This window comes from Pan paniscus, chromosome 1 (assembly GCF_029289425.2).
Source record: "Pan paniscus chromosome 1, NHGRI_mPanPan1-v2.0_pri, whole genome shotgun sequence".
Classification (NCBI taxonomy): Eukaryota; Metazoa; Chordata; class Mammalia; order Primates; family Hominidae; genus Pan; species Pan paniscus.
This window is the reverse complement of record NC_073249.2, coordinates 14,707,697-14,724,836: the sequence shown is the minus strand read 5'-3', so window position 1 is coordinate 14,724,836 and position 17,140 is coordinate 14,707,697. Positions and strand designations below refer to the sequence as shown.

Genomic DNA, 17,140 nt, shown 5'->3' with positions numbered 1-17,140 from the left:
GAAATGAGACTCAACAGAACACCCAGGTGAAGGGAATCCTGGGGTAAGCGTGAGGTCTGTGCACCAGGCACAGGGAGAAACCTGCCACATCTGGGCATGTAAGGGGACTCTGGGAGAAACTTCTTCAGGAAAACCTCTGATGATCTGATTTTGTAGAGGAAAGATTTAGTCAACTGGTTAAGAATTTAAGGAGGAATTCGTGGTAAGTATAGAAAGAACCGAACACATTTTAAAACGTCAAAATCATATGAAAAACCTGCAGGAAGAGAAAAATGATTTGTTTCCTACATAGATCACCTGCAAGCAGCATTTACAGTCATAATTTTATAAATGCTGAACACACATTTAACCAAAATTTTAACTGTGACAATATATGTTATGATATAACTAAGATATACTATGTCAAGACATAGGGGTAAATCCCCTAATATTCCATTAAGAGGCCACAGGATTTGCTCTCTGTAACAGAGGAAATGGGAGTTGCAGGAAGCATGGAAGCACCATTGCTTATCCCTAAAACTGCAAAATAACTGGCCAGGCGCGGTGGCTCACGCCTGTAATCCCAGCGCTTTGGGAGGCCAAGGCGGGCAGATCACCTGAGGTGGGGAGTTTGAGGCCAGCCTGACCAACATGGTGAAACCCCGTCTCTACTAAAAATACAAAATTAGTCGGGCGTGGTGGCGCATGCCTGTAATCCCAGCTACTCTGGAGGCTGAAGCAGGAGAACCGCTTGAACCCGGGAAGTGCAGCTTGCGGTGAGCGGAGATTGTGCCATTGCATTCCAGCCTGGGCAACAAGACCGAAACTCCATAAAACAAACAAACAAACTGCAAAATAACTGACTCATGCAAATAAATGAATGTTTTAACTTTTGATGATTTTAAAAATGTTTTCCAGTGAAAACTCTCAGGGATGATCACACCTATCTGTGGACTGTTCACATACTTACTATCTAATGTTTTAAAATTACTTGAAAATATAACCTCACAACTTCAGCCAAACAAAAATCCTTTACCTGTAATAAATGGTCAGCTACCGTTGAAAAAGTAGAAATATTCTATTGAGACAATTTTGAGTCAATCTACTTTGTACTTGACAGTTTAAACCCAAATTTAACATGAGTGAAGTCAAACCAATCAACAGTAACATAACAACCTGAAGGGAGGCCTTGCTGTTTCATTACTCTTGCACATAGTAGGGAGCACAGCTCAAAAAGTTAAAAAATAAAATCTGATTCATTCTATTAAATCAATGGCAAAAATACACTCAAAAGGTCGACTTAAGAAACATGTTTAACAAATATTAGTAAATCCTGTTCCTAATTACCAGGGGAAATTTCAAAAGAGTGTGATGGCCTCTATGACGCTTAATTCTAACACTCGAGACTCAATTCACTAATTCACTGGTCAGTACAGATAAGTAACAAATAATTTTTCTTTCAACTTGATAGATATCAACCGTTTCTATTGGGTTGAATCTACCATGATATAGTGCAGCTTTGGGTCTGTAAAATCTTGCACGGGCTCCATTATCTTCCTAAACTATTCCACGGGTGCTGTATTCCACCGGCTTTGGGTCAGAACGTTCCCAACCGCAGTGATTTGTGACTTCAAAGAACACCCTCGAGAAGGGGTTCCAAAGGTTTTCAGGCTTTAGGGGAGCAACGCGGAATAACCAAATTCTGCATGGATCGGAGTGACGACCCCGATAAGCTAGTTTTCAGAAGCAGGAAGGCTCCCCTCTGGGGCAGCCAAGTAGGTAGCACTAGGCTGGGGGGCAAAGAGGCAGGTACCGTTTCCTTCCTGGGGCCCGCAGGTGCAGTCGGCCCCCAGCTCCGCCGACACCTCCACCGCCCTCTGCAGCAGGTAGCGCGCTCGCTTGCGCGTCAGGGCGTCCGCCTGGCCCAGCCCCGCCTGCACCGTCCTCCAGAAGCGCCAGCAGCGCCGGGCGTCCGGGCCCGCCTCGCGCGCGCCGCGGGTGCGGTCGCCGCCGGGCTCGGGCAACAGCTTCTCGGCCAGGGCGCTCAGGACCAGCAGCTTCTCCTCTACGCGGCCGGACCCCGGGGACGCCCCGGGCGCGGCCAGCCCGCCCCACACGGCCCGCAGCGCCGCCCCGCCACATTGGACCAGCACTGGCAGCAGTCGCCCGGCCACCAGCGCCGCCGCGTCCTCTGCAGGCCCGGCCTCATCCCCGTCCCCGCCCCCGCCCAGCGCCAGGGCGACGGCGGCCCCCGCCACGCGCTCCAGTAGCGGCCCGTCCTCGCGGGGCCGCAAACAGGGCCCGACGGCTGCTAGCACCTCCACGGCAGCCTCGGCGCCAGGCGCGCGCCACCCGGCGAGCAGATCGCGCAGCGCCTCCTCAGCCAGCGCGGCCGCCAGCTGCGGACGCCCGGCCAGGCGGACGCACGAGCGCAGGGCCGCGCCCGCCGCCCTCAGCACGCGCCGGCGGTGGCGAGGCTGCAGACTGGGGTCCGGGCCGCCCGCGGGGCGTCCGCGCAGGCTCCGCAGCAGTGGCACGAGGTACCCTGCAGCCACCTCGCGCGCCGCCTCCGGGAGCGCGCCTGCGCCCCCGCTGCCGCGCGCCTCCTCGTCCTCCAGCCGCTGCAGAAGGAAGCGCAGCGTCTCCACGCGCTCCGCGGATGCCTCCCCTTGGCACAGCGCTCCAAGCAGGGCCCGGGGGTCCCGGCTCTGCGAGAGCAGCGCTTCCGCGAGCACCCACTCCATTTGCCGAGCGCCCGCGCCACCGGCCCGGGCTCCCAAAGGAAGGCGCCGGCGTGCGCGATGCGTGCGCACAGGACCGGCCGGCCCCTGCGTGCGCGTGCGCCGACGGAGCCGGGCGCGCGGCCGCAGAGACGGGGATCCCAGCCCGGCTTGGTCCAGCTCAGCTTCCCTTGGGTTCCTGCCACCAACCCTGCCTAGATAGAACCCACCTGGTCTCTTATTTTTAGGAGAAACGAGGCCCTCGTTAAAAGTTAGTGTAGTATCTACACCAGCTTCATCGATTCCTGATTGGAGGTTGGTCTGCCCAGGACCCTAAATCAGGCGTGCCTGTGAGCATAAAACAGTTCACAGAAGGTGCACAGCAGAATCACTTTAGATTATTTTCCAAACGTTGCATGATGGGCACCATCCACAAAGAGACTGACACAGTAGGTCTGAAATTGGTTCTGGACATCTGCATTAAAAATAAGTCATGAAAACACAAGAATGATTTAGACGTAAGGCCAGGAGTGAGAAGTGTTACCGGTGGAGGGTGTCCAGGTCCAAGAATTGGACAAAACGCACAAACAAAGCAAAGACAGAATGGAGCCACAAAAGCAGAGATTTATTGCAAAAGTACACTCCACAGGATGGGGGCAGACCCAAGCAAGCCGCTCAAGGGGGGCTGGTTACAGAATTTTCTGGGGTTTAAATACCTATAGAGGTTTCAGTTGGTTACTTGGTGTACACACTATGTAACTGAAGAGGATAAAATGAAGTTACAAAGTTATTTACTTGGTGTACTCCCTATGTAAATGAAGAGGATATTTCCTGTCATAGCTGAAGTGTTTCTATCTGATTTGGTTCTAGGGAGTTTTTAGGTTCCCTGCCTCCAGGCCCTATTCTCCTGCCTTAGAGGTACCTATAGCAATGTGCTAGGATTCCGCTAAAACCAAGATGCCCACGCCAGCCCTCACAGCCAAGTGCCCAAGATGACTCCAGGATGCAGAGCCTCCTGCACAATGCATGTGCTCCCATGTGCAAACTCAAAAATAGTCCCTGTGTCTGTCTTTTTTGTATTTCTGACAGCATCCATTGCTAAATAGAGAAACGGAAAACCTCACCTCAGCATGCATGGTGTGGATTTGGTTCCTGGCTCAATTTGAGACAAACTAGATCAGTGACATGGGGTTTTCTTCACTACTAAACACAAAGATCTGCCTCTTAGTCAATAGAGAAAACAGGGTCCCAACTTCAAAGAGCTTGACATATAATAACATAATGGATAAGACAAAAATTAGTTATTTAAATTTACAGTTATTTTTATATAAAGTTATCTGACTTTAAGGTTATCTGACATTACACAGGCAAGACTTTTTTCATATTTCAGTCATTCCGTTTTTCATTGACAAAATGCATAAATGTTTCTATTTTAAGCCCTTTTAACATGTGTCAGTAAATATCAATTACCTTCAACATAAAATGTGCAGAAAACTATTGTTTCTGTCAACATATATCTAACAAATATAAATGGGTAAATGTCTTGAGCACTTAACAAATGAAGATACACAAATGATAAGCACTTGGAAAAGTGTTCAACATCATTAGTCATCAGAGAAATGCAAATTAAACCCACAATGAGGTACCACTTCATACTGATGAGAATGGCTAACATGTAAAAGCTCGAAAACACTAAACGGCAAAGACCAAGGGTGTGGAGCAACTGGAATTCTCATACATTACTGGTGGGCATGAAAATGGTACAGTCACTTTAGAAACTGTTTCTCGTAAAGTTATAATATAGCTGCTTTATGATTCAGCGATTTCACCCCCAGGTAATTACCTAAAATAAATGAAAACATGTTTCAAAAAAAAAAAGCTTGCAGAAGGATGTTTTTGACAACATTATTCGTTATAGCCAAGAGCTTATAACAACCTAGCAGGTGTTAGGTAACAACCTACATGTGCATCAAATAGAAGAATGAATAAAAAATTGTGATCTATCTATATAATAATGCTCCCAGCAATAAGACAATGAATTGCTAATCCGCTTTACATGGATAAGTCTCAGAAACAATATGTTAAACAAAGGAAGCCAGTCACAAAGTTTACATCCTCATGATTTCATTTATATGAAATCCAAGAAGAGACAAAAGTAATCTGAAGGATAGAAATGAGAACAGTAGTTGCACATAGGGAGTAGAGATTTGACTAGAATTGGGCACAAGGGAACTTTCTGGGGTGATGAAAATATTTTATGTTGATCAGGGTGTTGTTACACATTTGTCAAGACTCCTTGAACTGAACCCTTAAGATCTATGCATTTCGCTCTGCAGAAAGTTTACCTCAATCAGCCGGGCGCAGTGGCTCACACCTGCAATCCCAGCACTTTGGGAGGCCGAGGCCGGTGGATCACGAGGTCAGGAGATTGAGACCATCCTGGCCAACATGGTGAAACCCCATCTCTACTGAAATACAAAAAAATTAGCCAGGCATGGTGGTGCACGCCTGTAATCCCAGCTACTCGGGAGGCTGAGGCAGGAGAATCGCTTGAACCCAGGAGGCAGAGGTTGCAGTGAGCCAAGATCACACCACTGCACTCCAGCCTAGCGACAGAGTGAGACTTGGTCTCAAAAAAAAAAAAAAAAAAAAGAAAAGAAAAAGAAAGTTTACCTCAATCTTGAAAAATGACTTATACCAAAAAACAAAACAAAACAAAACAAAAAAACAAGTTGGCCTATGTGTTTTATTCTCTGTTGCCTTCAGAGTAAAGCCCAACTGCAGAGCATGGCATTGAAGGCTTATTGGGATTGGGGAAAAGCCAGCTGGCCTCACAGCCTGACTCCCCCTTCTCTGCCCCAGGTCAGGCACGTGGAACTCTCCTCCTTACCCACAACATGTTTGCACTGTCTTCTCTCCCGGAATATTTCCCGCAACACCACTTTTCTGATTCACCAATGTGGGCAGCGATTCCTAATTTCTAGAGCTGCCCTTTTTCGTTCTTACCTGAATGGACTCTGTGGAGTACTTCCTATTTCTTGAAACACTATCTCACTCTGGTTTTCATCGATGACTTTGTCCTATTCTTTCTTTTCTCTGCTTCCTCAGCTGTTTCTTCTCCCTTTCTTTCAGCATCTTATTTTTCCTCCTGACCTGTCCATAGTGATATTTCCAGGGTTTTATCTTCAGGTCTCTCTTCTCCTCACTCTGTAAATTTTCTCTGAATAACTTCATTAACACTCTAGATCTGATTACCATTTACATGCTAATGATGAAAAAGTCTATATCTCCAGCCTAGGTCTCTCTCCTGAGACTTATCCTTAGGAGATAGCTCGAAACCTATTTCTCCAACTGCCTACCACACGTCTTCATTTGAATATTATTCAGGACATCATTCTCAGTCTCCACTTTTACAAATCTAACCTCATTCCCTTCATCCCTTCACCCAGCATCATTACTCCCCACCGATGTTCTTCTTCCCAGGAATTCCCTGTTTAGGGAAATGGCCATCATTCCCAAGTTGCCCAAGTCAAAAACCTGGGAACCAATACACTTCCTACTTGATTCTCACATGCAATCACTCTTCAAAGTTTCCATGCAACTTTCTAAATCTCTCGGTGATCCCTCCTCTCTGTGCCCCACTAATACCTTACTTAGTTTTAGACCCTCCTCATTTTTTGCCAAGATAATAGCAATCACCACCTACCCCACTCCCAGCTATATCACATTTAAGTAACGCTTATCGAGTGAATAGCCATCTCCTACTCCTTTATGAAGACCCAAATTTCAAGGCATCTCTCTAAGAAGCCATTCCCAGTGCCCCTGGTCATGTAATACATACTCCGTATTGGTACTAGGATGATCTTCCTAAAATTACATCATTGGCTACCCAGAGCCCTCAGAATCATGGTTGAGTTTCTTAGCATATCATCCAGGATGCCTCAAGATGGAATGCCTGCCTAATTCTCCATCTTCACACTCCTGACAAGCCCCATTTACACCTTAATTTTGAAGTCCCTAAAACATGTGTGCTCTCACTTTTCTTTGTGTTTTTTCAAAAAAAGCCCTTCTCTCTTTTGGAAAGCACTTACCCCTTCTCCACCTGACTTTTTTTTTCTTTCAAGACAAAGTTCAAATGTTATCTCTCCAGAAAGTCATTTCTTAATACCTTTCTCCTGCCGCTAACACCCCAGTTAAATTAGGTGACCCTCTTTCAAATTCCCCAAACATCCTGGCATGTCACCAACACAGCAATGGTCACACTGTGTTGCAATTGCAGGTTATTTCTCTGCCCCCCACTCCTCCCCTCTAAGCAATTTGAGGGCTAGGCATGGGGTATGAGGTTTTGTCTGCTATTATACTCATGCCAGTACCTCATCTCAGACATATCACACTTCAGTAAAGCTTTTTTTTTTTGTAGATGGAGTCTCGCCCTGTCACCCAGGCTAGAGTGCAATGGCGCAATCTCAGCTCACTGCAACCTCCGCCTCCAGGGTTCAAGTGATTCTCCTGCCTCAGCCCCCAGGGTAGCTGGGATTACAGGCACCCACCACCACGCCCAGCTAATTTTTGTATTTTTAGTAGAGACGGAGTTTCACCAGGTTTGCCAGGCTGGTCTCAAACTCCTGACCTCAGGAGATCCACCTGCCTCGCCCTCCCAAAGTGCTGGGATTACAGGCGTGAGCCACTGTGCCCAGCCCAGTAACATTTACTGAGTGAATAGCCATCTCCTCCTCTATGAAGACCCAAATTTTAAGGCATCTCTATAAGCAGCCATTCGTAATGCCCCTGGTCATAACTTACTTCTATTTCTGTATTCTCCAAACTTTTTTTTTTTTTTTTTTTTTTGAGACGAAGTCTCACTCTGTTGCCCAAGCTACAGGACAGTGGCACGATCTCGGCTCACTGCAACCTCTGCCTCCCAGATTCAAGCAATTCTCCTGCCTCAGCCTCCTGAGTAGCTGGGATTACAGGCGTGCACAACCACACCCAGCTAATTTTTGTATTTTTAGTAGAGATGGGGTTTCACCATGTTGGCCAGGCTGGTCTTGAACTCCTGACTTCAAGTGATCCGCCCACCTCAGCCTCCCAAAGTGTTATAGGTGTAAGCCACTGCGCCCAGCCTTCCTCAAACTTTTAATTGTAGTAATAATAATGGCTAATCGTTACCACACTTATTAAAGACCAGACATGGTAATATCTATCTGTATATATATTATTGCACTTCACCCTCAAAACAACTCATAAACGAAGTGTTTTTACTTTTCTTATTTTACAGATGAGGAAACTGAAAATAGGAGAGGTTGAGTTACTTGCCCCGATATCACAGGATGAAAAAAGCAGCAGAGCTGTCTGACTCAAAGGCTGTGGGTTTTTCTGCAATACCTCCAAAACATCCAGAAAGAAAAATATACAATTGCCATGTCCAGTGTACTGCCTGTAGAAATTCTAGATCATAGATGTCTAGCACATAGTAGGTACTCAGTGAATTATGGTTGTATGAATGGATGGAGGTGTAGTTTCTGCAACTACTTATGTGCCCCTTAAGAACTGGGATTTTGGCTGGGCGCGGTGGCTCATGCTTGTAATCCCAGCACTTTGGGAAGCCAAGGTGGGTGGATCATTTGAGGTCAAGAGTTCGAGACCAGCCTGCCCAACATGGTGAAACCCCGTCTCTACTAAAAGTACAAAAACTTAGCCAGGCATGGTGGCATGCGCCTGTAGTCCCAGCTACTCTGGAAGCTGAGGCAGGAGAATCCCTTGGACCTGGAGGCGGAGGTTGCAGTGAGCTGAGATTACCCCACTGCACTCCAGCCTGGGCGACAGAGTGAGACTCCATCTCAAAAAAAAAAAAAAAAAAAAATGCCCCCCCCACCGCAAAAAAATTGGGATTTGGCTTTAATTCATTTGTATACTAAATATCAACATTATTACCAGAAGCATGTTAGTTACTCAATAAGTACTTAACCTGGCTGAATAAAAATTCAGCATTTTACAGTGATAGAATTCTAAGTTAATCAGCTGGAAAATTTCTAGTGACATAATTACCCTTGAAACATGAACATTTGCAAGCTGAAATCGTTGTGGCCTGGTTCAACATGAAACAATACGCAGCTTTGATACACAGAGGCGATCCAGCGTGTGAACAGCCAGCTACCCCTCCGCATCCTCATGGAGATGAATAGTTGCATTGGAAGCCATATGTGAATAGGATTTAGAATAGTTTTCTTTCCTCATTCCTTGCAATTTTCCTGCTTCATCCATAGATGAATTAGGGTCTTGACTGTTATTTTAACATGAAAAGCAGGTGTACTATGGACGAGTGTCTGAGTTTTCCTCCCTTTAAAGTAGTAGAGTTTAGTTACTTCAGTCTAGCTCACGTATCCCTTACACCAGGGGTCCCTAACCCCTGGGCCATGAACCGCTACCCCTCCGTGACCTGTTAGGAACCAGGCTGCACAGGAGAAGGTGAGCTGCAGGCGAGTGGGCATTACCACCTGAGCTCCGCCTCCTATCAAATCAGCAGCGGCCTTAGATTCTCTTACCACCTGAGCTCCGCCTCCTATCAAATCAGCAGCGGCCTTAGATTCTCTTACCACCTGAGCTCCGCCTCCTATCAAATCAGCAGTGGCCTTAGATTCTCTTACCACCTGAGCTCCGCCTCCTATCAAATCAGCAGCCACCCCCACCTTCCCGGCTCCGTGGAAAAATTGTCTTCCACGAAACCTGGTCCCTGGCGCCAAAAAGGTTGAGGACTGCTGCCGTACACCCAGAGTCAGCCGCATCCTCTGTTTCCTCCGGCAACAAATATGTACAGTTTTTAAAAAGAGGCCTGTGCTCCGGGCACGGTGGCTCATGCCTGTAATCCCAGCATTTTGGGAGGCCGAGGCATGCGGATCACCTGAGGTCAGGAGTTCGAGATCAGCCTGACCAATATAATGAAACCCCGTCTCTACTAAAAATACAAAAATTAGCCGTTCATGGTGGCATGCGCCTGTAATCCCAGCTACTCGGGAGCCTGAGACAGGAGACTCGCTTGAACCCAGGAGGCGGAGGTTGCAGGGAGCCAAGATCGCGCCATTGCACTTCAGCCTGGGCAACAAGAGCAAAACTCCGTCTCAAAAATAAAAATCAAATCAAATCAAATAAAAAAGAAGCCTGTGCTTTTGTCATCCTGGATGGGAACGTCCAGCAGGGGCCTCCGAGGAGTCATTTTCTGCCCTCAGATCCCTCCTCCACCTCTGGATCCCACAGCTCTGACTACACTGGTTCCAACAAACTTAGAATGTAGAGGTGTTATTGACTACACCTTATATTTTAAAACTCACCATAAGGTGTCTAAAAATGGCTTTTTATTTCCTTCTGATCTGAAATGGTGCACCTATAGATGTGATTGCTCTGCTGCATCTCTGACTTTAATTCTGACTCTTCTCACTTTCCCAACTTGAAATGGACACTGCTTCCTTCTTAGTAAGGGTAATGGAGAAAGGAGCAAGAGTAAAAGGGAAATAGAAAGCATAAGTCAGGGAAGCTGATCCAGATAAATGTTCTTTCAAATGTCTCCTTCCTTCACGAGTGTTTGCATGGGGCCAGCCATGGTGGCTCTTGCCTGTAATCCCAGCACTGTGAGGCAGAAGCAGGAAGATCCCTTGAGGCCAGGAATTTGAGGCCAGCCTGGGCAACATAGGGAGACCCTGTCTCTACCCCAAAAAAAGAAAGCTGGGTGTGGTGGTATGTGCCCGTAGTCCCAGCTACTTGGGAGCCTGAGGCAAAAGGATCACTTGAGCCCAGGAGATTGAGGCTGCAGTGAGCTGTGATTACACCACTGCATTCCAGCCTGGGTAACAGAGTGAGACCCTGTCTCTACAAAAAAGAAAAAGAGCATTTGCACGGACTCACTGTTTGGGATTTTCAAGGCACACACTGCAGGTGCTTAACAGTCTTTTGTAATACCACGAGGGAAGCACTGGGCAAGGGCGCCATGGCACTGTGAGGGCTATAGGACTACGTAATGAATGATAACAATGTTGACCTGAGAGAGGTACACAGAGCTCCAACCCCACTGAAAAGATGCTTCTTAAATGCACAAATCTTGCATGCGTTCATGGTCCGGAATGCACAGGCAGTTGCATAACCAAAAACTAGCATCTGTTCAGAAGCTGACATTTCTCTGGACATTAGATGGTGCTGTTGTCAGCGCAGTGTGCTTTTTCCATCCTTTCAACTAAATGTTCATAGTTGCAAAGTGGAAAACAAGTATAAAAAGAAAGGAAATAGCAATTACATAGCAAGACTTCAGCTATAGCTTTCAGCTGTTTACGTCTAAGGCTCTAAGAAAGGGAAGGAGATTCTTGATAGGCTCTGTCTGAAATTTTTGCCTTCTGATGTTCCCCCTGAAAGCCCTCAGAGAACCTCCGTGGAAAAATGCAGCTGCAGAATCATTAACACGTTTATGTTAAGTGTGATATCTAGAAAACTCAAATTTCCAGTGAGGATCTGTGGCAGACACCATTCATTATTAACCCCACAACCATCCTCCCTTCTCCCTCGCTGTCAAACCCTCATTTTTCTCAGGATGGCAACATACTGGCCCTTGGCCAATGGCTTATGTTTAGGCAGCAAACAGGACAAGCCTGTTCCCTGCTTCTCCAACCATCATTACAAGTCGGGCAATGGGTGCTCTCTGTGTCCTAGTCTTGGACAATGAGACATAAGCAGCAGTCTGCTAGGGATGTGTCTGGGAAAGCTTTTGCTTCTGATAAAAGGAAAGAAACCATTGTTGCCACAGTTCTCCTCTGTTCCTTCCTGCCTGATCACAGAGTGCTCTCTGGACCTATAGCTGCCAACTTGAACCCATGAGAGAACAAGCACGAGATGACAAACACCACAAGAAAAGTCGCCGGGGAGAAAACGCAGAGGGAACCTGGGTTCCTTGAAGCCATTCAACCAATGCTAGCAAATATCTATTTCTTGATAGTCTATAATATGAGAAAAATAAGTCCCTGTTTGTTCAAGCTTCCCTTGTTGAGTTTTCTATATTTCTGTCTGGTACAGGACTCCCACCCAGTTGCTTATCGTTTAGTCCTGCTAGCTCCATTAGTTTTGACCACCTCCCGCTTTCCAGGGTTAGGGGCCTCTTCCTAACGGATTGCCACCATCATTTCTGCCTTGAAACTGACATTCACTGTTGCCCAGACTTGATCGTTTGGACCTATAAAGAAACAGAAAGCAACAAGTAGAATCACCAGAAATCTTTAATCACTGGGAGACACATGTTCATACTGAATGCCTGGGCCTCACCCCAGACCAATTCATCTAGAAACTCTGAGTACAGGGCACAATCATCTATACATTTTTTTAAGGTTCCACGAGTGGATTGAGAACTGCTGGTCTTACTCATACGTTCCCCACTCACATGGCAGATATGCATAATAAATTGCCAAGGAAAGGAGGGAAAATACTTAAGTATTGGGATAAGCCATCCTTTCAACATTCAGCAAATCATTCCATTATATATAGATACTGTCTCACCTTGGCTTGGTCGGCCTTGCTCTTTGGCTGATGGACATAAAGAGAAGCACAGACTACTTAGAGGTTCACTGGACTAACCAAAGGGAGGAAAGGGTGGCCCGCCCAATCTCATGGTGTTTCCAAGACCATGTTCATATCATACTGACTGCTTCTGTGTGTGTCGCCTGAGACTCCAGTAAAACTGCTATGAACAATTGGAGTCACCAAATTTCCCATCAGTTTGTCTTTTAAACACAATCTAAAAGCATTTTAAAAAGAAAAAAAAAGTTCTTATTTCTGCTACTAGCTACTTTCATTTCCTTTTTTTTTTTTTTTTTTTTTTGCTTTTCTGCAAACAAACCAAAAAAAAGCCTATGTTTAAGTGGGCTGCACCGTGTCAGTATCTGTAAGGTAATCCATGGAGGCTCCTTCTGGTCCTGGGTCTGGCTTCTTTAGTCTTCAGTCAAATCCATAAGGGTTTGGCAGGCAGAGAATGCAGGATTAAGCCTGCCCATCCAGCCTGCTTCTGAGGCAAAATCAGAATTCTCAGGCTCTCTGCCACTGTCAGAATCGCTCACTCTTCTGCTTCTGACAGAGGAAAGAGATGGCAATAGATTCAGTCACACAAGGATTCCTGTTAAATGATGAATTGTGATGCCATAGAAGGCCGCACATCACTGCGGGGAGAAGTCAAAGCCCAGGGAGTTCTCGCCAGTGTGAGCACGCCAGAGGGGCCTTTAATAGCTGCATTTGCAATAAAGAAGGAGGTGAAATCCATTACTGGCTGTCTTTATTTTGCTAGCCCACTGATAAGCGATTGAAGTCTAGAGAAAGTGCTTCCAAGCACGTTTTACCTGCTCCATTTAGCCAGAGACTTGGACATATCAGGCCAATCAAATCATCACCAATAGCAGGAGCTACGGAGGTACTGATAGCTTTTCCTGGAATACTGGGAATTCCCTTTCCCTACTTTGTAAGTAGGTATCCTTAGACAGGGTCTGGCAGAGAGTTTTAAATTTTTGTACCAGGACTCAGAGCCAGAGGGCACTGACTGCCTATTAAGTAGATGTTGCTGATTCCTCAGGAGGGTGTGACAGGCTCTTAAGGTGAGCTACTGAAACAGTTTTCAAGGTTTCCCACTTGAGGTAGTGTATGGGTTTTTTTTTTTCTACTTAGGGCAAAAATGGCTTATACCTCACAAAACAGATGCCATTGGCATCAGTCCCCTCTGCAAGGCAGTTTGCAGGCTTTGTCCTAGTTCTCCTGCAGTGTGGCATCTATGTTTTCTTCCCACTTAAACATGTTGTCTGCTGGGTTCTTTCTTTGTAAATGAGGATGTTTTAGGATGACAGTAACACTATACTGGTGAATTCTTAAGTAAGACAGATTGCCCCCCGTAGCGTGGGTGGGCCTCATGCAATCAGTTGAAAATGTGAATAGAACAGAAAGATCAGCCTCCCGAGCAAAGGGGAATTCCACCAACGGACAGCCTTCAAACTTCATCTGCACCATCAGCTCTCCTGGGTCTCCAGGCTGCCAGCCAATAGTGCATATTTGGACTTGCCAGCCTCTATAATCGCATGAGCCAATTCCTTGTAATAAATCTCTTTCTATATATGCATACATCTTATTGGTTCTGTTTCTCTGAAGAATTCTACTACGCAAGAGTTCCCAAACTCTTATGTTCTTCTGAAAGCATTGTTTATCGAATGTCATAAAGTAAAAAGGAAAAGACATCTTTGCTGAAAGTGTTGAGATGTTCAGTTTAAAGATTGATGTGTTTTTATTTTTTTATTTTTATATATTATTGTTACTATTATTATTATTATTTTGAGACGGAGTTTTGCTCTTGTTGCCCAGGCTGGAGTGCAATGGCGCAATCTTGGCTCACCGCAACCTCTGCCTCCCGGATTCAAGCGATTCTCCTACCTCAGCCTCCTAAATAGCTGGGATTATAGGCATGCGCCACCACACCCAGCTAATTTTTTTTTTTTTTTTTTTTTGTATTTTTAGTAGAGATGGGGTTTCTCCATGTTGGTCAGCCTGGTCTCGAACTCCCAAACTCAGGTGACCCACCTGCCTCAGCCTCCCAAAGTGCTGGGATTACAGGCATAAGCCACCTCGCCTGGCCAGATTGGTGTGTTTTTAAGCTGGTTTTGAGATGGAGTCTCGCTCTGTTGTCCAGGCTGGAGTGCAGTGACACGATCTCGGCTCACCGCAACCTCTGGCTCCCGGGTTCAAGCGGGTAATCTCATATCTTACTAATGATGAGTGGTTTTATTTTTTAAGTTCAGTGTTGCTCCCATCAGCTAATAAATACTTCAATGTTTCTGAGTCTGTAGGAAATAGGTGCTATTTAACTATTTAACTTTTCTCAATCTAGCAGTCAATTAGTCAAGATGGATTTCCGCCTCTGTCTGCTATATACTCCCTGTGCATTTCACAAAAGCCCCTGTGACAGGGCAGGTTTATCTTCCTCCCCTTTTCCCTGTGCCAGCACCTACCCAGGCTAAGGAAAAAGAAGGGAGCTTGTCATGTGAGCCAGGCATGGGAAGGAGACAGCCAGGTGCGTAGCATAAGGCCATAAAGGAGATATACCAGCAGGAGGTAGGTTTTTTCAGTGTGAAAGGATGAATTGTTTTTTAGATACTTTACCCAGAGACCAAACCTTGGAAGAAACCTCTTCCTGTTTCCCTCCTCCATCCTCAAAATTGAAGACCTCCTCCCCACTCCTTTACACACACACACACAGAGAGAGAGAGAGAGAGAGAGAGAGAGAGATACACACAGAGCATCCCACCCCTTATCTGGCAGCAGATAAGAACACAAAAAGCCTGAGCGTCTTATCAGCAGGAGACCTGAAACTAGACCAAGAAGACTTTGGGGGTAGGTGGAGTGAGGGAGGGGGGCTGTGTAAGCAAAAGTGTTAAAGCACAAAGAAACAGTGAGAGAATGATAATAGTAAGTTATTGCAAAATGTACTGCCCCATCGTCCCCACCCAATTCCTTTTGCTAGGAGGAGCAAAATGCTGGGTTTGGCTGTAAAGGAAGTAAAAGAAATAGTCCTTGATCTTATTTGCATTCAGTTTGAAAATCTAGGTATCAGTACACTAGCACCAAATCTAGTATTCTTTGGGCAATTTCTTTTCGTAGCTAGAGATGACACTACGAAAAATATTAATGTCTATATGAATGAGCAGGGCTGTGCGGTTTAGCGCTCGACCACAGTTCTCTATAAATACTGATGCCCACCAGTTGGGAACTATAGTGGTGGGTTTGTTTGTTTGTTTGTTTGTTTGTTTGTTTTGTGATGGAGTTTTGCTCTTATTGCCCAAGCTGGAGTGCAATGGTACAATCTCGGCTCACCGCAACCTCTGCCTCCCGGGTTCAAGCGATTCTCCTGCCTCAGTCTCCTGAGTAGCTGGGATTACAGGCATGCACCACCATGCCTGGCTAATTTTGTATTTTTAATAGAGACAGGGTTTCTCCATATTGGTCAGGCTGGTCTCGAACTCCTGACCTCAGGTGATCCACCCGCCTTGGCTTCCCAAAGTGCTGAGATTACAGGCATGAGCCACCACACCCGGCCAGTGGTGGTTTTTGAAGAGCTTGTTGCTGCTAATAACTTTGCCCCCTTTTTTTGTGCCAGGGGCCATCTAATGGCTACACTCAAATGAATTTACGTTGCCTAGGTTCTTAGCAGTTTTCATGCCCCTGAAGATGTAAAAAAGTGTCAAGATCGGTAAGAACAATGTGAGATCCAGCAGATATTGGCATGCCTGTGATGCTCCAGGCACTGTACTGGGGCAGTCACTATCCCTGGCCTCTCCAGGGAGCTTACAGTCTAGTTTATTTTTGTCTGTTTGGCTGCTAGAAGACAATGTCATAGACTGGGTCACTTATAAATAACAGAAATTTATTTTCCACCGTTCTGGAGGATGGGAAATCCTAGATCAGTGCAGTGACACATTTGGTGTCTGGTGAGGCCCCTCTTTTAGGTTGTAGAGGGCTGACTTTTCAGTGTATTCTCACACAACAGAAGGGGCAAGGCAGCTTTCTGGGTTTTTTTTTATAAGGGCACTAATCCCATTTATGAGGGCTCTGCCCTCATGACCTGATTACCTCCCAAAGGCCCCACTTTCTAATACCATCACCTTGAGGGTTAAGATTTTGATATCTGAATGTGAGGGGACACAACATTCAGTCTGTAGAATAGTCGAAATAGTTTTATGGAAAATTAATAATTTTATTTTTATTTATTTATTTGAGACACAGGGAGACTCTGTCACCCAGGCTGGAGGGCAGTGGAGCAATCTCGGCTCACTGCAACCTCCACCTCTGGAGTTCAAGCAATTCTCCTGCCTCAGCCTCCCAAATAACTGGGATTACATGCACCTGTCACTATAGCTGGTTAATTTTTGCATTTTTAGTACAGACAGGGTTTCGCCATATTGGCCAGGCTGGTCTCGAACTCCTGACTTCAGGTGATCTGCCCACCTCAGCCTCCCAAAGTCCTGGGATTACAGGCATGAGCCACTGTGCCTGGCCAAATTAATGATTTTATAACAACCACTATGCAAAAGAAGCAAAGAACATGCTGAGAGCCTATGATGAGATGCTTCACCCCAGTCTGTGCAGTAGGACTGGCTTTTCTGATCAATGGTGTTGTCAGAGGTGTTTGAAACAGAGCAACTTTATCTCGAGTAGGGGCTCGGTAAAATGAGGCTGAGACCTACTGGGCCCATCTGGGTTCCCAGATGGTTAAGGCATTCTAAGTCACAGGGTGAGACAGGAGGTCAGCACAAGATACAGGTGATAAAGACCTTGCTGATAAAACAGGTTCCAGTAAATAAGCTGGCCAAAACCAAGAGGGCGACGAGAGTGACCTCTGGTCGTCCTCACTAATACACTCCCACCAGTGCCACGACAGT

The 17,140-nt window shown here is 46.1% G+C and overlaps 1 protein-coding gene across 8 annotated transcripts in view; it reads right to left on the bottom strand.

Annotated features, from left to right (window-relative positions):
- Positions 1–2,799, bottom strand: part of TARBP1 (TAR (HIV-1) RNA binding protein 1) — an 88,191-nt gene extending 85,392 nt beyond the window's left edge. For 5 of the 8 annotated variants that reach the window (XR_008621621.2, XR_008621613.2, XR_008621616.2 and 2 more), the window contains exon 1: positions 1,793–2,788. Coding sequence is in view for 4 of the 8 variants with exons in the window: in XM_063595887.1 (XP_063451957.1) it covers positions 1,793–2,723 (931 nt within the window). In the remaining 4 variants the exon portion in view is untranslated. Of the gene's footprint in view, positions 1–1,792 lie in introns of all 8 variants that reach the window. The other 3 variants (XM_055101131.2, XM_055101105.2, XM_055101088.3) reach the window with 2 other exon arrangements.
- Positions 2,800–17,140: the final 14,341 nt, after the last annotated feature.